This window comes from Dermacentor silvarum, chromosome 3, assembly GCF_013339745.2.
Source record: "Dermacentor silvarum isolate Dsil-2018 chromosome 3, BIME_Dsil_1.4, whole genome shotgun sequence".
NCBI classification, from domain to species: domain Eukaryota; kingdom Metazoa; phylum Arthropoda; class Arachnida; order Ixodida; family Ixodidae; genus Dermacentor; species Dermacentor silvarum.
Window position 1 is genome coordinate 155,926,347 of NC_051156.1, and position 19,775 is coordinate 155,946,121.

Below are 19,775 nucleotides of genomic sequence, written 5' to 3' on the forward strand. Positions count from 1 at the left end.
GCGTGTGAACTTCTAGCCGGGTTTGCAGTGTCTGTCTGCACCCAATCGGTAAGCGTGTCGGTTGCGGACGTGGTGCCAGAAGCTGCGCGGAAGGCAGGCCAGTCTGTTAGTCGGATCTGGCGTGCCTCCCCCACGAAGTCTTTTGTAGTAATTCGGGTAGCAATGATTGAGTGGTCACTACCTAAATACTCGTCGAAGCTGTGCCAGGTGCCGGAATGACGACCATGATAAAGGGTAAGATCTGGGCATGTGTCCCGAGAAACGCTTGTGCCAAGACGAGTTGGTACCGATGAGTCAGTGAGTAGCGTGAGGTTGTTCTGCTGGATCAAAGTGTGGAGCTTGCGGCCTTTGGGTGTGTCATGAGGATATCCCCAAGTGGTATGAGGGGCGTTGAAATCACCCGCGATAAGTATAGCTCTACCCTTACACCGCGCTACTTGAAACATTGTGTCGAAGCGTGCATGGCGTTCTTTGGGGCGCTATAGACATTAAGTAGGCGGAGAGGTTGTGTGTTGCGCTTGCGGGTGCCGCTGGGAAGAAGCTCAAGCAGGACATGTGGAATATCTTGGTTATCCAATGTAAAGTCAACCACCCCACGTACCCGCCTCACTAGCGTGGCCACGAGGGGGTCCCGATTGGGATCTTTATGTGCAGCATATATTAAATATACAGGTAGATTAGGAAGGGTGCGAGGTTCCTGAATAAATATGACGTCTGGTGGAGAAATGTGTGTTTGAAGATACTGTATGAGGCTTCCACGCTTTTTTCTGAAGCTACGGCAGTTCCACAGCCACACCATGAGTTCCGAACAGGCGGTTGGTGTGGCAGGTACCTGCGCGCTACATTTCTCCATCACTGCGCGTTACATTTCTCCATCACTGTTACTTGGGCTAACTTGACGGGATGAAGTTGTGCTGCATCCCGCTAAATGAAGGCGGCGCGCCCGTTTCGGTCGGCGTGCTACGAGTTCGGCTACAGTGTCTGTCAATTTGGCAATGGCGATTTCAAGGCGTGTAAGTCGATCCTCCGTAGAGGCGGGATGCACAGTCTGTTCGAGTAATGTGGTGAGAGTGTCAAGGCGCTGCTCAAGCCAGGTCACGTGAGTCGCTAAGCTAGGCATAGGATCAGTGTCAGTAGGCTCTGGTATATCCATGGGGCTGGCTGTGAAGTCGGAGTTACAGGGGTGGGGTTAGGCAAAGATGATGGTGTTGAGGGGGTTAGGTGGAGTAGCTACACGTTGTGAATACGCAGGGGATGAAAGAGGGGTGGTTGAAGCTGCCCACCTACGTACACGAGGCGTAGGCACTGTGGTCTCCGACAGGAGACTCGGACCCGCAGTTCTCGGAGGGTTGGCACTGGAAGGTCGAGGTCGCGACTTGCTGCACGACTTGTGGCTTCTCTTAGTTCTGGATTTCGATTCCCAAATCCAGAACTAAGAGTTTTCTTTTCGACACTTTACATCCTACGAAATCGAAATCCAGTTAGTTGTGGATTTCGATTCCGAAATCCAGAACTAACTAAGAACTGTGGGCTTCGATTCCGTGTACAACTCCGCGGCAGAAATTGTCTGGGGGTGCCAGATAGATGGAGACTTGGTGGGAGGTGCCTTGAATGGTGAGAGTAGTGAGCTGGGCCAGTTTTGGGCTACAGAATTTCCTGCGGACACAAAGACAGCCAGACTCTTGTGTTCCTGTATTTCGACTTGCGTTTCTTTGTATTCGTTGTCGGTGAGGGAAGCTGCAGCACTCACCGCAGACATGAGTTGGGCCGGTCGCAGGGCGGTCAGGACAAAGCCTCCTTGCAGTCGCAAGATGACCTTGTGGCCCTGAAGTCGGAAAGTGAAGCTAGTGGTGGCTGTAGGCTTGTTGAACGGCGTGTTCTTCCACCGATTCACAAGCGTCCAACCTTCAGAATAAGGCTTAGACGCCATAGAGGCAAGCGTTGAATAACGTCACAATGCGTTGAACGTGGGAGTGATGAACGCTGCACAGACGCGGGGCCACCGGGGCTGCAGTGGTCAGGCGTCGGAGACGAACGCGGCCTCCGACGCCTTGCTGCGGCCTTTCGCCTCCAATGCTTCCAGGAAGGATAAATGCAAACTTGGCGAAAATGGCCAGGAGTCAGTCGGAAGGCTCAAGTATTTGACATCCCCTTAGTCCAGGCGATGAGAGAAAGCGACCGGTGGTACTAACATTACAAAGGATGCAGAGGTCACGGTGTTAGGAGTGAAAACCGGCGGAGCGTGAAGATCCGTCCGGCGCTCACGAACCCCGGCAGCGTTCCTCCGACTCTTGTGAGGTAGGGCATGAGTTACTAAAGAATTGCGTCTGCAACAACAGGGATGTGCTTCTGAAGAGGAAGCTTGGTACGCTGGTGAGCGTGTCGGCGGGTAATATATGCGAGAAAATAAAAGCACACTACAACAACATTTCTTTCATTCATCAAACACTTGATTGGTGTTCAAAAAGACCTTTCTTGGGAGATCGTCATCGCGCGTGTGGCATTCTTGGGAGTTGCTTATGTCTTAAAGTAGGGCAGTCTTAGTTTCAAAGGTAGAGTATAGGCTTCATAAGTAATGATTCCAAGGAATACTACCTTACATGAGAGTTGCGCATAGGAGAGTTTCTGACCTGAAAGGGTGCTTAGACAGTGCGGTTGGTTATTTCTAAAAAAAATTATAGTTCTGTACTTGATCAAGCAGATATTGTCATCGACAGGTTTCAATTAAAAGTGATATCTCGGGATGTTTCCAGATACTAACTTGGACACACAAGGCAGTAGCGTCAGTTTTGTATTTGGTAGTAAACAGATAGCAAAAAGTAAATAAAAGTTCAAGAAAGGTAGTAACCGCTGCAGTTACTGTATACCATTTTGCATGCAGCTGCTCTTTACTAATCCAGGTAGTAAAGAGTCAGAAAAAATGTCACAGTTTCGCCCTAAGGGCGAAGCAATGAATGCGATAGCAACACAGCAATGTCATACGAAGTAAGGTGAGCGGCTTTGGTAGCAACAACACGCAGAACTGTTGTCGACGCCATCGGCGTTTTGCCCGCGTTAGCTCAAAATGCGTGCGGCGTTGGTGACTGTTGCTGGAGCCTCTGATATAAATAGGCACTTGGTGCCACAGCTAAACGTCGCCTCCCTTCCCTCCCCCTCCCCCACGGCCTCTCGCGCGTCCGAAGAAGGCGCGTTTGCTCTACATATATGGTGATTGTAAAGGAGAAAAGAGACGCCTACTTCTGCAGCCCTTAAGCGAGCACGGTGCAGAACGCGCGTTTGTTCTCCGCCGTGCGTTCACTCCCCGTGAAAGACGCGCCCCTCGCGCCCTTTCACTCGCACATACAGCGTTCGGCGCGCGGCGACGATTTCATCTCCAAATGACGTCATACGGAACCTCACGGCGACGGCGACGGCGACGGCGACGGCGACGCCGACGGCAGAAATCTGCTTTTGAGTGTCCATATAATTGCTATCGCAATAAAATGTTAGTAACCGTCCAAGAAAGGTAGTAACAGCTACAGCTCCTACTTATTTGCTTGCACTTACTAATTGCAAACTTTTTATAAGATTGTGTACGCTGCGCACCAGAAACATCTGGCAACATCGCCATTCAAGGAGACGCAATGGAATTCTAAGGGCGCAAAAGTGTTAATGGAGAGTGTACAAAGAGAACCGCCATGGTATGCCGACTTCTGCAGAAGCAGAACCCGCGCCAGCTGACACAAGAGGAACGCTGCGAGCGCGGAGCAAGCGGACGCGCCTCACATCGGCTGCGGCAATTTCCCTCCGGTTTACCGAAAATTCCAAGGGACCCCGTGAAATTTTGCGTCTACTAGACGGATAACATCACTCGGCGCCCGAAGATACCACTCTGGACCAGGTGGGCCAATTTTGGGGCCTTTTAGGCCCATTTTTGTCTTCGCCACTTCACCCAGCTGGGCCTAACACCCCGTAGCCGGTCTCCATCGTTCTCCGCGGCCGCCATGGCGGCCTCTGCTTGGCGCGGGTACGATCCCGAGACGATGACATGGTCAGAAATCGTCGCAGAAGCCCCGTCTTCGCTTGAAACTTCCACTCCGAAAGAGGAGATAGTGGATGAAGGCCTTTTCTCGTTGGTGGCACTTCGTAAAAGCCAGCAACGCCCGAACGCCTCGGCGGTCAGCGGACTCTCCATAAGTGCCGGTGTTTCTGTGCCTCCGAATACTGCAAGGTCCAACCCTCAGCTCTCGCAAGCAGCAGGGTCGAAGAAATGGCGGCCCACCGCTATGCCTCGACTCCGCAAAGAAGATTTCACGATCGTCATCAAGCCCAGAGTGACGATCTCCCTGAAGACGGCCCTGCAGAACGGTGAGCTTGGTGCTTTGCTCTCTGCCTATGTAAATCCATCTTCGGCGGACATTCTTATGGCGTATTCGGTTGGCCGCTCTGGTCCTCTGGCTCAGAGTCTGCAGATGCGAGCGAGCCCGCAATCTGAGCGGGAGACGCAGTGTACCAACCGAATGCATGAGCGATCTCGGAGCAGCGCGCCGGTGGCGCCACTGCGCAGGCAGCGCGGGAAGCCGCCGTGTAAACATTCTTGTGCGACAGTGACAAATGGCGTCGTCCAGTTCAGATGTGCTTGACCGCAGCGACGGCTCTCTCAGCCCAGCGCAGTCACTCTTCCTCACCATGTATGACGGTAAGTTGAGCGGAAGCTTTCGAAAGAAGTTTTTTGTTCGTCAAGTGTTTGGAACTGTGCTGCAGCCCCTTCGCGCGTGTTGTACAAGGAGCGCGCCGCTAGTGAAACTTTGTACCGGCACCTTGCTTTTTAGGCGCCTGTATATCTCGCTAACATGAATTCCAGTTTATAATATTAGGGTACACTAACAGCTTTAGCTCGGAAGCTTCATGTACTAGCAGTAAGCGTAACACCCGCTGTGTGTGTTATCTGCTGCTCCTGTAAGGCGCGTGCGCTGGTTTTCAGCACTGCTTACATTTCATTCGAAGTCGTCTGCTAGTGTGTTTCGCCGATTAAGCCTTCTTCAGTAATGGATGCCATGAGTTACACTGGCGTTTTCGCATGTATCGCCACTGCTACACCACCAGCACGGAAAGAAAACTGCGACAGTTGGAATTGAACTTCGTCTGCGTAATTGAGCAGCTTATAATTCATTTTCCGCTGAGTGTATGCGCTTCGTAGAACGCGTCCTGTGTAGGAACACGCGTTTACATCAGATGCTCGTGACTCCTAATAATTATTAATACCGTGTCATTCAACTATCTTTTATCACAGGTAACGCACCAAGCCCAGTCTTGCTTGGGGAAGCCACCACTGCTGCCAGCGAGAACAGCCCGTCTTCCGGTAGGTGTAATGACGTTGCAACGCTTTTTCTTTCTCATTGTTGTAGGCTGAATTCAAACAGCCAGGCCTTGTGAACCTAATGTCACAAGGTTTTGCTTACTGTTCTCCTGCAGTGACAATTATTAAAATGCTTGCATGTCCATTTACTCCCCTCACTTGCTTTGCTAGTACATAAAAATATTCGAGCATTTGCAAAAATATTACTAATGTTATAACCCGGCTTTTCTTTTTCTCCTGTAAACAGGACCATGGGGAGAAGGCGAGACAAGGCTGTTATTAAACCTTTATGCACACTACTCAACCAAAGTAGGCCCCATGAAAAAATTCCGCTGCAAGCGTGCTATGTACGAGTATATTTCTAAGGAAATTCTTCAGATCCTGAATATTTACAGGACTCCGACACAGTGCGAGTCACGATTCAAGACAATTGCAAAGCGAAAGAAAGATGAAGACACTAATAACAAAACATCAGGCCATTCCCGCTGCCAGGTGTCGTATGAAGAAGAATTTGCGGCAATAAGGGCAGCAGATGACAGCATACAGCCCGAAGTTCTTCGTGGTGTGCACTCCGTGACATACAAGACATCTCAATCTGCTCAAGGTGCCAAGGATCCCGCCAACATTCTTACAGGTGCTGCCAACATTCCTATAGGAGCTGACTGTGCTGACCTGTCAGGCAACTCTGAATTTCTCGACGCCCCTTCAAGCGTAGTTACCGACTCTGCACCAAAAAGAAAGGGAACACACAAGACAGGCCGTCCTAATGCAGGTCGAATGATGCACATGAAGTATTTCTTTGAGCACATGCAAAAAATAAATGAAGAGCGAGAAGCAAAAAGGGAAGAGAGAGAGAAAAGACGAGAGGAAAGGCATCAAGAGCTGCTCAAACTCCACAGGGAGCACATCGCTGCATTGAAAGACCTTGCAGCAAAAGAAGACAACATGTGAAGCGTGGCATATACAAGTTCATGCCTCTGTATGTCATGTGCAATAAAATTTGTCTTTGCTATGACATCAATTTGTGTGAAACTTGCACACTTCAGAAAAGAGAAAAAATGTTTCAGGATTAGTAAACCGAGTAAAGCACTAACATTCTTTCTGGTTCAAGATAAATGACCAACAATTCCTTTATTTTCTCCCTCGTTACCTACAGCTGCCCCACCAAAGCATTTCTTTTCAATTCACCCAGACGGCGAAGCACACTTTCACGGTCAGTCTGTGGCTGCCTGTTAGCAGCCAACTCTGCGCGGTCCTGTCTGATGCGCAGCAGTGTATCCTGGCTTCTTTCTTCCCTCTCTTCGTCGGTCAACAGATCCTCCACATCTATGTCGCCATTGTCGAGGCATATGTTGTGGAGCACGCAGCATCCTACAATGAACTGTGTTATTTTGTCAACTGTGGTGAATTCGATGTAGCGAAGCTGACGAAACCTCTGCTTTAATAAGGCGAATGCATTTTCAATGACTACCCTTGTAGATGCATGGCAAGTATTGTACTTGCTCTTTGCTTGCGTCATGTTGCCATAATTCTTAAACGGCGTAAGAAGGTGTTCCCTAATTGGGTAGGCGGCATCTCCAAGGATGTGATACCTGTTCACCTGGCAAAGTGTGGGCAAATCTTGCTGAACAGTTGATAGTTTCAGCACACGACCATCATGAACCTTGCTTGGTGGGCCAGTAAAGACGTCTTGGAACCTGCCTTTGGAGTTGCAGATGCCCTGCATTGTTAATGACACCTGGTCATGCCTGTTTATATAGGTAGACCTTGTCTTGTTCACTGGGCAGCGCATGGGAATATAGGTGCCATCGATACACCCTATTACATTCGGAAACCCTGCAAGCTGCAAAAAGAAAAGGTCATTGCGAAGTCAGAATAAACCATAAAGAACCTACATAATAAAGGCTAGAAAAATATTTTACAACAGCACATTAGTTCCCGCTGTCAATCTAATGGTAATGCACTAATTAGAAGTGAGAATTAGTGCTTATCATTGAAGCCATGTCATTTTGCAATTATATCTCGTGCATTGGTCATTTTGCACAAGTTGGTGTACAGTCCCTTTTATTATTATTGCTGTTTACAACTTGTCAACAAAAAAAGGAGTTCTGTATTATTTCGAAAGGCGTGCTTCTTCATGCATATTTGATTGTTTTCCCTTAACATACTTCATGTTGAAATGCAGATAAAAAATATAAGAAGGCAAAATAACAGCTCACATTCTCGAATTCCCTGGCTAATGCCTCTTTGTCCATTCCAAAGTATATGACGTCTGGGGCAATGGCACAAAGAAAGCCGAGCACCCTATCAATCACAGCAAACTGCGTAGACTCTGCCATGTTGAAAAGCACAGCAACCTCCCTCATTGAGGCCTTGTTGACAGCATACCTAGAAAATATTTTCATATGAGTTGTTATGCTTGACCATTACATGGAAAGATTGTCATGCTTAATTTACATGAAAGTACGGAGAGCAGCTACTTGCAGAAAGAAGTGCCCTGCATCTAATATAGTTCTACATGTGGTAACAAACAGGAGCTACTCCATGTGTGTGCAAACTCCACAGCTGACTTATTTGGCCTCTATTGAGACCACAGCGGGCGCCTATATATGAAGTTAGGAAATTCGCAGGCGCAAGTTGGAATCAGCTAGCGCAAGACAGGGGTAATTGGAGATCGCAGGGAGAGGCCTTGGTCCTGCAGTGGACATAAATATAGGCTGATGATGATATATAGTGCAGGTAAACCAAGATTTGGTCCCATTATTGAACAACTAAAATAAGACAATTTAAAACTGCAAGCACAAATCGCATGATCTTTACATGCCTCTGTATTCGAGTGTGCATTACATGGGTCTGGAACCAGCCCATTGCTACTCGATTTGTGCTGTGTTGTCGTTTGGAGTATGACGAGTATTTCTGTATGCCATTACGTGCATCAACAGAACATAAAACAGCACGTGTTTGCATTGTTATCAATAAGGTAAAGCAGCGTCTGCTCAAACTGATTAAAACAGCAAATTAGAATAAGGATCGCCATATGCTTAATAGGCACCAGGCTCGACATGCTTGTTAGCCGCCTTGTTGAACATCTACTGGAAAGCGAAGAGCTTCTTCTGTCTTTTTTTATATTAACTACTTTTTTCACGATGAATGGAGACAGTGATGATCCTACTCCAAACAAAAAGTTCAGAGAAGCTTGCTGATTATATTGCTGCTTGTACTACACTGGATCTTCAACTCAACATACAAATCAGAAATGCGGTTCATTCACCAGAGAAATGAGAGAATGTGCTCCTCTGCCGATTTGACGGGCACACCGCCATGGTTCCTGTCAGACGGAAAACATTCCGACGCTTCGAACTGTTTGACCAGCTGGTTACAGGCTGATCGCGGGAGGCGGAAGTTGCTGCGAAACTGTAGAAGAACATTAGGTGAGTTCACTTTGCCTTGCGGCCGAACTTAATGTTACCTGTTTGTCGGAATAATCGCTGACTACCTTCTGAACATAGCCTTTGACCTTCGGCACTTCAAGATGCTCGGCGAACAACTCGGCGAACTTGTTTGCATAAATGTGGCGGTCGTCGTCGTCGTCGTCGGAGCTGCTAGCTTCAAGGCCCTCGGTTGCGAGGTGCTCTAAAAGCATCACTGATGATTCTTGCGCCTTTCGTAGCCGCCTTCGTTTCGACATGGTGCAATTATGCTTTCCTGGATATAAATTGACGGGAGCGACACACGAAAACACCACGAACACAACGCAACAAACCCGCACGACGCTCCGAAACTCCCGACGGCGAAAATGTGCGCCGGTGCTGTCACCTGTCGGCAACCGCGTCAAACCGCGGCGGTTAGTATCACGTGACACTGCTCTCGGCCAGATCGCGCCAACGTTCTCTCTAGCAAGTCAGAGCGGTTGGGAGCGCTCTGAGTCAGAGGCTGGCGCTCTGAAAGAACCATCCGAACGTAGTCCGAGCGCTCGACTTCTACCACCCGAACGCGTGGCCACTTTTCAGAGCCCTCTAGAGCGCTCGAAAACGACCATCCGAATACACCATAAGTGTCTGGCCCATCTGGGACCAGAATATCGTTATTGCCACCACTCAAGACGTCAATGCGGCGAACGCGCTCGCTCGTGAATTTACACTTAATGCTTCCAAAGGCCCCATCCCGGTGGTCGGACACGCCAAAGTCAACGGTGAAGTCTGCAGGGGGATTATTATGGTCCATGAGCAGGAAACTTCTACCACCTTGAAATCTAAAGTCCAGTGGCGCGGAGGAGAGATAGCCTTCATCCGCAAGCTGGGGAAGTCGACGATTGCCCTGCTCACCTTCGTGGGGCACAGAGTACCGCGTTACGTGCACTATAACAGTGTGGTGACTGTGGTGCGCGAATATAAGCGGACTATTCCCGCGTGTTTCCGATGCGGCACTATCGGTCACCGTCCGGACTTATGCCCGAATCCTCAAGACAATCGCTGTGGACACTGCGGCGAAACAGTCGCAGTCCTCGAAGACGGCAACATAGCGCCCCACGAGTGCACTCCTTCCTGCATTGTGTGCGGTGGCGGTCATCTTACGGGCTCGCAAGACTGCAAAGCCAAATTCCGACGGCTGCAACAACCGGCCAACCAGACCGGTCAACGAACCCAACCTCGGACTGCAGTGCCTTCGGGTCCTGTCACCACTTCAAAAGCTCCCACGCCTAGCAACAAGACGACGAAAGGCACAACCGGACCAGCGCCACCGGCGGGCACCTTGCCTGGACGTGCCCCCAAGTCTCCTCGGTCAACTAACCCGAAAGCGTCACGGGATCCACACGTGCCTACATTCCAAGACGGGGATTTCCCGGCTCTCCAGGGCCCTCCGTCTGGCGCACCAAAGAATACGTCTCAGCGCAAGGTAGGCAGCCGAGACAAGACTCCTCCGCCTCCCCGCACTCCTCTACTTTCTCCCCCACCAAAGCTTCCTCCTCATCCACCCCTTAATTCTGACGTCGCGGATATCCGCCGCGAGCTCGAGATCCTCCGGACAAAAAATGCTCAACTTAACGCCAAAATTCACGCGCTAGAAACGGCTCGGTCCTCCCCGCCCCCAGCACAGGTAGCTCCGGAACCGATGCAAGTGGTACCGGCGGACCCGACACCCTCTAGCTCCGACTTGCGTTTCACCGCCCTCGAAAACGCCCTTGCCGAGTTGACAACTCAGATATCAAATTTTGGCCAAATACAAGACAGCCTTTCTCAAGGCAGTCACAGCCACGGTTACGGCCGCCGTGACGACCAACATTAAGACATGGCTAGAGTCAAACCCCCGGCTTCTACGCCGAACCGGACGCCTCAAAGACGTGAGCCGCCCATCAAAATTCATCCGACCCATCGATCTAGCCGAACTCTCGGAGGAGCCGGAATCGCTCCCGCTGCAGGTGACGGAACCTGGTCCGGCTCTCCAAGGCAATCTCCCTTCAAATCAACATGGCTGCGCCCCCTCCCAACCAACCCCCTAGAGGGCGGCACCCCCCGCAAAGACAGCAAGCTCTCTCTCTCTTGTACAGTGGAATTGCGGGGTTTCAAAGACAGGACGAAACGCGCCCACTTAAGGGCGTACATTGACAATCTCGAACACGCCGCCGCAGTCCTTGCGCTGCAAGAAACCGGAGCTGCGGTTAAGTTCTCGGGCTTTAACGCTTTTCAGCGAGACCCGTCCACCTGTCTCCTAGTCAATAAAGGCTACACAGCGCAGGAGGTGGATCTCGACCTAAATCTGGAATATTCGTACGTGATGGTCTCTGTCCTTCCCCTGCGGCGAACAGATAGTCCCGTACACATACTTAATATATACTGCCCCCCGAAACTAAAAAACGTCACTTTTTCTAACATCTTTAGCGCAGCTCTAAGGATCGCGGGTCGCGATCCCCTGATGATAGTGGGCGATTTTAACGCCGCCTGTCCCATGTGGGGCTATCGCAAGGAAGAGCCGCGTGGTCGTAAGTTGGCGGGACTTATATCTACGCTGGGCATTACTCTTCTAACCGACCCGGTCCACCCAACACGTGCAGGGAATTCCGTCACTGGGACACCTGCCCCGGCCTTACCCTCACGAAACACATCCGACACGCAGACTGGATCAACACCGAGGACACCCTCGGTAGCGACCACTGCATACTGAACACTGTCATTTACACTCGACCCTTACATCGCACCTTTGCACAAGCCAAACTTCCCGACTGGAATGCTTTCCGCCAGGCCCTCCCCGTAACTTCTCTCTTGGACCAAGACTACTCCACTTGGGCACACGGACTCGTGCAAACACTCCGTTCACACGAAAAGCAGATACAGCTTACGGAACGTGCACCGGACGTGGATAACCACCTGATGCACGTCTGGGAAGCTCGCCGCAGCCTAACCAAACGATGGCGGCGGCAGAAACACAATCGTAAACTCCGCGCTCGCATCTCTGACCTTACTCAGCAAGCAGCCGAGTACGCTGCCCAGTTCGCAGACACTAACTAGGTAGATAGATGTAACAGCGCAGCAAGACAGATGCCGAGCCGCAACACTTGGCGGCTCTTCAGGAGTCTCATAGACCCTACACAAACACGATCGGAAACCCAGAAACACCTCACTCGCGCATTACACAACTTTCAAGGAAACACGGAGCAGCTAGCGAACGCTTTGCGCTCACAATACCTCAATCAGGATCGAGACCCGCGAGGGATGGATTATTCGTATGGAGGCTGCGATAATCCGGAAATGGATCAGCCTTTCCAGCTTCACGACCTTCGCGCGGCTCTTGCACAAATGCGCAGGGGGACGGCGCCTGGGAGAGATAAGGTAACAGTCAAACTATTGGCAAACCTTTCAGATCGGGCATACGGAACCCTACTCGAATACATCAACGCCATTTGGACCGGGGACACTTCGTTGCCAGCCGATTGGAAGACATCATTGGTAACCTTTATCCCGAAGGCGGGGAAATCGTTAAACATGGACAACCTCCGGCCCATTTCCCTCACTTCATGTGTAGGGAAACTCGTGGAAACGATGGTCCGTGACCGCCTCTCGGAATATCTCGAGAGCAAGAACACCTTCGCCGACACCATGTTCGGCTTCCGACCTCAAAAGTCGGCACAAGACATCCTTTTACAGCTTCATCACAAGATCCTCGAACCCACCGAACACCCACATAACGACAAGATAGTCTTGGCACTCGATCTCAAGGGTGCCTTTGATAATGTTAAGCATGCCGTCATACTAAAGCATCTTAGCGAGACCAACTGCAGCGCTCGTACGTTCAACTATATCAAACATTTCTTAACGGACCGCTTGGCCTTTATACGCCTACAAGAGACCGAGTACGGCCCGTTTGAGATGGGAAAACGGGGCACACCACAAGGCGCTGTGTTGTCCCCGCTTCTTTTTAACATTGCCATGACACACCTCCCGGCACAGTTGGCGGGTGTCGATGGTGTTCAGCATGCGCTGTACGCCAACGACATCACCATCTGGGCCACTACGGGAAACATAGGAGTGATGGAGGAATGCCTGCAAGCAGCGGCGAGCATAGTAGACCACTATGCTACATACGGCGGCCTCAAATGATCCCCGTCCAAGTCTCAATTTGTGCATATTCGACCTTCCCCGAAATGCAAAATCTCAGTTCAGCTTTCTCTCGTCAGTGGCCCCATCCGAGAAGTGGAGGAGATTCGAATACTCAGTCTCTTCATTAATCAACATCGCAAGGCAGACACAACTCTTGCCAAACTCCGCTAGGTCGGCGACCAGGTGGGCCGGATGGTTCGCCGCGTTTCCAACAGGCGAGGAGGGTTGCGAAGTAAGGATGCGGTGCGGCTCGCACATGCCTTCGTGAGCAGTAGAGTACTGTACTCGAATCCATACCTACACTTACGGAAATATGACGAAGATTGCTTGGAGGTTGTACTCCGCAAAATGCTCAAGAGAGCCCTCGACCTCCCGATCTCCACTTCCAACGCGCGTCTTCTCGCGTTGGGGGTGGTGAACACCTACCGGGAACTTCGCGAGGTACATCTTGTTAACCAATACACGCGTCTCGCCCAGACCGTGTCCGGTCGCCGCCTCTTGGACCGGTTACATATTAAACGTGACCACCATAGGATGGAAAGGGTTCGAGTGCCCGAACTGTGGCGACGCGCCCTCTACGTTCGACCCCTTCCAACTGTAGTGAAGAAGAGGAAGAAGTCGTTGTTGTTGTTGCCTGTCGGGCGCCGCTCGTCAAACATGGGAGCACACACGACACATAAAAGTGAGAACAAGGGGCGTGCCAGAGGCTGGCCACGAGGCCCACCACCAACCACCACACCCTTTTTTTTTCTTATTGTCTACGAAGCGCGGGGTCAGGGAGAAAAAAAAATGAATTACACAAGTTGCTGCAAACCATTATTTTTTTTTATTGTTGTAAACTGTTGTATCACTGTTAGAGACACTTATGCGACGACGAGTACGTCGTCGCATATGCGAGTCGCACTTTAAAGAAGGCAGAAGCCAACTACTCTGTCACAGAGAAAGAGTGCTTGGCCATTATTTGGGCTCTCGTCAAATTTCGTCCATACCTATATGGTCGCCCTTTTGACATTGTTACCGACCACCACGCCCTTTGCTGGCTGTCCTCGTTGAAAGATCCGTCAGGTCGCCTCGGCCGCTGGGCACTTCGCTTACAAGAATATAACATCCGCGTTGTCTACCGATCGGGCAGAAAGCACTCCAACGCCGATGCGCTTTCCCGATCCCCGCTACCTTCCGATGTGGCTTCAGCGTCAACCCCCTTCGCATCCATGTCGACGATCAACGTCGCTGATATGCCGGCCGAGCAAAATAAGGATCCCCTGCTTTCAACTATGCTGAATTTCCTCCACGATCCATCCGTCACACCCTCTTCTCGAACACTTCGTCGCCAAGCCGCTCACTTTGCTGTCCACGACAACGTCCTTTACCGCAGAAATTATTTGCCTGATGGTCGCAAGTGGCTGCTTGTGATACCACGACACATGCGTACTGACATATGCGCTTATTTCCATGCCGCTCCTCATAATGGTCACGCCGGCGTTCTGAAAACGTACACTCGGCTGAGGCAGCGTTTCTACTGGCAGGGAATGTATCACTTCGTGCGCCAGTACGTACGCGCTTGCACGGCGTGCCAAAGGCGTAAAATTCAACAGCGCCCTCCTGGCGAGTTACAGCCGCTCCCCTGCCCGGCCCGGCCATTTGATCGCGTCGGCATAGACCTATACGGGCCACTTCCCTACAGTTCCTCGGGTAACCGATGGATAATTGTAGGCGTCGACCACTTGACGCGCTACGCCGAGACTGCCGCACTTCCGGCGGCTTCTGCGCGTGACGTTGCCTTCTTCATCTTGCGGAACTTCGTTCTTCGACATGGAGCACCACGCGAACTGCTCAGCGACCGGGGGCGTGTGTTCCTGTCCGAAGTAATACAAGCCCTTCTCGCTGCATGCAGCATCGTTCACCGCAAGTCTTCCGCCTACCACCCGCAAACGGGGGGCTTGACAGAGAGGTTCAACCGCACACTCGGTAACATGTTGACTATGTACGTTGCCTCGGACCACAGTAACTGGGACACTGTTTTGCCGTTCGTCACGTATGCCTATAATACCGCCACACAAGCTACCACTGGCTTTTCGCCATTCTTTCTGTTATATGGTCGCGAGCCCTCGTGTACAATGGACACCCTGCTCCCATACCGACCCGACGCTTCTGAATGCACGCCAGTGTCTGAAGCCGCCAAATACGCAGAGGACTGTAGGCAGCTCGCCCGTACCCTTACGACCGCCGCCCAAGGTCGCCAAAAGCTGCGGCATGACAGTAACGTGCCTACACCACATTTTCCGCCTGGTTCCCTTGTTTGGTTGTGGATCCCACCTCACAGCCCTGGCCTTTCAACCAAACTTCTTGCACGCTATGATGGTCCCTACCACGTCATCGACCGTACCTCGGCTGTCAACTACGTTGTCGAGCCTGTGACGCCATCACACGACCTCAGACATCGCAGACGTGACACGGTTCATGTCAGCCGACTTAAGCCATACTATGACCCCCTGATCCTACCTACGCCGTAGGTCGCCAGGATGGCTCATCTTCTCTCCCGGGGGCCAATGTAGTGAAGAAGAGGAAGAAGTGCCCTTGCGTCTGTCGCTGTGCGCACCATCAGCGTTCGTGGACTGCCTCGATTGCGTGAGACGTCTAATAAATCGTCATATCACACAACTAAGATGAACAAAGAGGACCATAATGGCCGGCGCCAGGCGCGGGCGGATGCCCTGCACCGCCACTATGGCTCTAAAAAACATGTATTCTACGTCGATATTGCAGGCCCAAACAACACCAGGGAGGATGGTACACGGCTGCAATCATACACGAGGAAAGAGAAGTGGACGGCCTCTCGTTTAAAGCACCCAGCTCAACGCACGCGGAGGAGGTGGCGATCGCCCTCGCAACCTCCCATCCCGACTCTAAATTCATCCTCACAAACTCCCGCGGAGCCTGTCGTAACTTTCAATTCGGATGGATCACTCCTCTCGCTGACAAAATTCTTCGCCGCAGTATTCGCGACTGCGGCCCAACTCATCGCTCAATCGTATGGGTCCCCGGCCACCAAGGCATGCCAGGTAACGAAGCCGCCCATGAGGCAGCCCGCGCACTCACTTACCGGGCACCAGGCATCACTTGGGAGGACCTTGACCCAGATCACAGCCCTCTTCTTTCTTTTAAAGATATTACTGAGCACTATCGTGCCGAACACCGGCGTTACCCGGTTCCTATGAAGGGGCTGGGTAAAGCTGGCAAACGAACTCTCCTTAGGCTCTTTACAAACACTCTGCTGTGCCCGGCGGTTCTCAAGCACTTTAATCCTTCTTTTGACGGCCGCTGCTCATTCTGTGGGGAGGTGGCCGACACCTTCCACATTGTTTGGGCATGCCGGCAAAATCCTTCTCTCCCCCCATCACCCCTTCCCCTACCCGAGAGGACTGGGAGGCGGCCCTGCTCGGCTGCCAGGAACTATCAGCCCAACAAGCCCTAGTCCGGCGGACCTGGGCAGCGGTCAAGACCAACGGGGTCCCGGAATGAGGGACTCCGCCCAGTATTGCAAGGGGCACGACCCACTAGAGGCCTCTCCCCCAGCACCTCTCTGTATAGATAGATCAATAAATGCTTTTCACCACCCCCAGCAGACACTACATGCAGTGCACCACTACATTTGTAGACCGGTTTCGCCGCCGTTGTGCACGAGTTCTCGCAGTTTTTTGAACTGCAGGTGTCATCCAACCTAGTTCCCGCTTGACAGAAAGCAAGGTATGACGCCAATAAGCAGTCGTGACGGGTTTCAAAACCATTTCACACTACAGCATTACATGAGAGCGTGAGGCAGCTTATTTCAAGGTGCTTTTAACAGCGAAGCTGTTTAAGCCAGCCGTAATTTGTGGTTCGTATCAAGAAACTATGATCATCTGCAATGAAGAAAGAAATGAAAGGAAATAAATTCTCAACGAGGCGGGATTTGAACCCACGTACCCATGCTCCCAAGGCGAGCGTCGTAATCACTAGCCAACGCACCCACGCTTGCATGCATACGTTTATGCGAACATTAAAATGGCGTTCGAGCGTCGTCTTCGTACACAGCTGGCGCGTTCGCACGCGCTCGTGCCAATTCTCTGCGAGGTGAAGAAGAGGTATTGCGGTTTTGCACGCTATGTTGGGGATAGAAATAAAGAAAATGTTTTGAGGCAACAACAACAACAACAACAAGAAAATGGAGAGAGATGCATTTACGGAGCGGCTCTGCTGGTACGCGTTGTCGGTATTGCAATGCGGTGGAACGTGGAGTTGGCATTGGAACGCGGTGTAGGTGTTGCAAGCTGCGTTAAGCAACGCGCAGTGACGGCCGTAGTCCAAGACGCGGGAGAAGACGTTTTCATCATCATGAGTAATAAGATGAAAAGTACGAGCGCACATCCGGAAAATGCTGGGCTACGATCGCCCAGCTTCGCTGTTTCAAGCCATGCGCAGCCGAGTGCAAGGTAAAGCGCTTTTCTCACTGTAAGCCATAAAAATTTAATCTGCTTAACTACCAAAGAGCATTAATGCCTTTCCACAGTATTTCTGTCCACATAAAGCACCGTGATGCCTACAATCGCTAATACACCCCCTTGTCCGCAACGCGTCCCTCGGAGCAGGCATGAGAATTACGAACTCCCTAGCAGACGTCGCTATCGTTTCCACCCTGTAGTGAGCGGCGGGTGTGGAGGTCATCGACGCAATCTCAGCAGAGGTGGAGAGGGGTCCAAGTGGCGGTTAACCAGGGCTTTTGTCAGTAAGTGCAGTTTCTAATATTCTGTGAGCGATGCATTCGGTAGGACTTTCGCCGTTTGGTCACGCAACCTTGCGATCAGCACCTGTGCCTTTCGCCAATCGCTCCACCAATTGGCCTCAGAAACGGCTTCCAGCCGAAGTTGTTATGCACCCCAAGGCAGTATGGCACTGAAAAAAAAACACCACATATCCATGAAGTGAATGATTATGAGCGGGCGAAGCACCTGGGGATCATTCGGGAAAAACGCCGGAAGCGCTAGCCGGAAGCCGGAGCTTCGCGTACATATATATATATATATATATATATATATATCTGTGTGTGTGCACGTATGTATATATACATAGATATACTGTACATGTATACAGTACATAAAGCGCTTATATAGCCCTTGTGCACCGCAGCGCCCCTAGCGGTCTCCATGCATACCAGGGCTATGAACTACGAGGGACAAGGCTCGGCCCTAAGGTGCTTCGCCCCTAAAAAAAGCATCCAGTGGCTTTAGAGAGGGTATCACCCCGATGATGCTCGAAGATACGGCCATACCATATGCCAGCTACTTCGGGCTTCGCGTCGTGGTCACCTCGCCATGTACGCTCTTGATACAATCTCACATACCTTATGTACCACCGCTGCCAGCAAAATGTAACTAGGCGATTGCACCAAGTACAAACGCACTACATTTGGCACTGAATCCAACAGCAAGTCAATCCTTCCTGGATCCACATCATCCCTTTCTTACTTTGCTTTTCATTCTGTTTTGCGTAGTATTTAGTCTTTCACATTGTGCTGTACGCTACAAGTTGCATCGAAATAAGATACTTTTAGGCGCGAACTGATGGTATAGTACCGAGACAGCGTAAGCTGGTTGAGCGGCGCAAGAGTAGCTCCAATTTCGGCACCACGCCCAACAAGGTCTTCGCGGCAAAGTGTCTTCGCCTCGATTTTGACGAAAACGATTTGAACTGTCCGGCCGGCGTCGACGCTGAGCTCCGGCCTGTAATGCTCTCTGCACAGCAGTCTGCTTAGCCCGATGATGTCTGGTTGTAGCCGCACACGTAGCAATACGATTCGCTTCTTCAGCAGCGGTTCGTACCTTGTGAGGAGACGCAATAACGTGTACCGAAGAGGTACCCAGAATACGTGGCGCACCTCTAACATTGAGATAGCGTTGATTGCGCGCCTCGTCTGAATCGCATCTCGTCGCACGCGGCAGTTGCAGGCACGTTAGCTAGATGGCGCCCCCATACTGGTGAAGGCTCGGGTCGTCTGCGCCTGCGCGCCTGCCTATAGGGTGCGTTTATAGGGCCTTTTTCTGACGCTGATAGAAAGCGCCTGCATGGCTCCGTGGTAAAGTATACGACTGCCACGCAGCAGACGTGGGTTCGATCTCGGCTGAGAGTTCGTACTTTTTTTCGCATTTCTGGCGATAGCGGTTACGGGGCCCGGTGGCATCATCGCGACCAAAAACGGCTATTGGAATGAGCCCATAACAGCTTACGCTGTAATAAAATGGAGCAGCGCGAGAGGGTGGAAAATTGCATCTCGCAGGAGAAATTAAGGAATACTGAAGGCCTGACGCACTTCGTTTGATTTTCGAGTTAAGTGTTAGGAACCCGAGGAAAGGAGGAATTGAAGAAAAAAATGTTCAGTGCGCTGGAGGATGGCACTGGGAGATTTTGACCGAATGCATGAAACTTGGCTCGAGAGGTTCTTCACCACAATGACTGGACTCCATCGTGCCGAAGCTCACCTCAGCCATAATGGAGCCTAACCAAATCATTTCCAAGGTCGACATGGCCATGCATGCCAACGAAGAGATGTCTTACAACCAAGAAGATTGGCGGGTCCCCTTCCCGCCATTGCAACAAAATTAATAGTGCAAGGCACGTGTAATATGTAGGCCTTGAATGCGTGAACTTTTAGTTGTTCAACGTCCAAGATTTGACAGCGAAGCTGTTCAGGGCTAGGTACCAGGAGATCGCTTCCGTGTAGTAGACCGACCGGCGTGCACAACAACTCAGAGTGTGGCACGTACCCGCATAGGATATGCGCGTATGAACCAGGAACAAGAAATGAT

General features: G+C 51.2%; 3 protein-coding genes across 3 annotated transcripts in view; 2 read left to right on the plus strand and 1 right to left on the minus strand.

Moving 5' to 3' along the window:
• LOC119444926 (uncharacterized) overlaps nucleotides 1-19,775 on the plus strand; it is a 281,467-nt gene that overhangs the window by 133,640 nt on the left and 128,052 nt on the right. The window lies entirely within an intron of this gene.
• LOC119445951 (uncharacterized) lies at nucleotides 4,413-6,297 on the plus strand. Its single transcript, XM_037710249.2, has 3 exons — nucleotides 4,413-4,678; nucleotides 5,273-5,341; nucleotides 5,586-6,297. The coding sequence occupies exons 1-3, from the start codon at nucleotides 4,594-4,596 to the stop codon at nucleotides 6,287-6,289; spliced, it is 858 nt and encodes a 285-aa protein (XP_037566177.1). The 5' UTR covers nucleotides 4,413-4,593; the 3' UTR covers nucleotides 6,290-6,297.
• On the minus strand, nucleotides 6,424-9,129 carry LOC119445950 (putative nuclease HARBI1). The gene is made up of 4 exons (XM_037710248.2): nucleotides 8,808-9,129; nucleotides 8,610-8,752; nucleotides 7,558-7,726; nucleotides 6,424-7,181 (listed from the first exon to the last, which is right to left on the minus strand). Exons 1-4 carry the CDS (start codon nucleotides 9,024-9,026, stop codon nucleotides 6,489-6,491), a joined length of 1,224 nt encoding a protein of 407 aa, XP_037566176.1. The 5' UTR covers nucleotides 9,027-9,129; the 3' UTR covers nucleotides 6,424-6,488.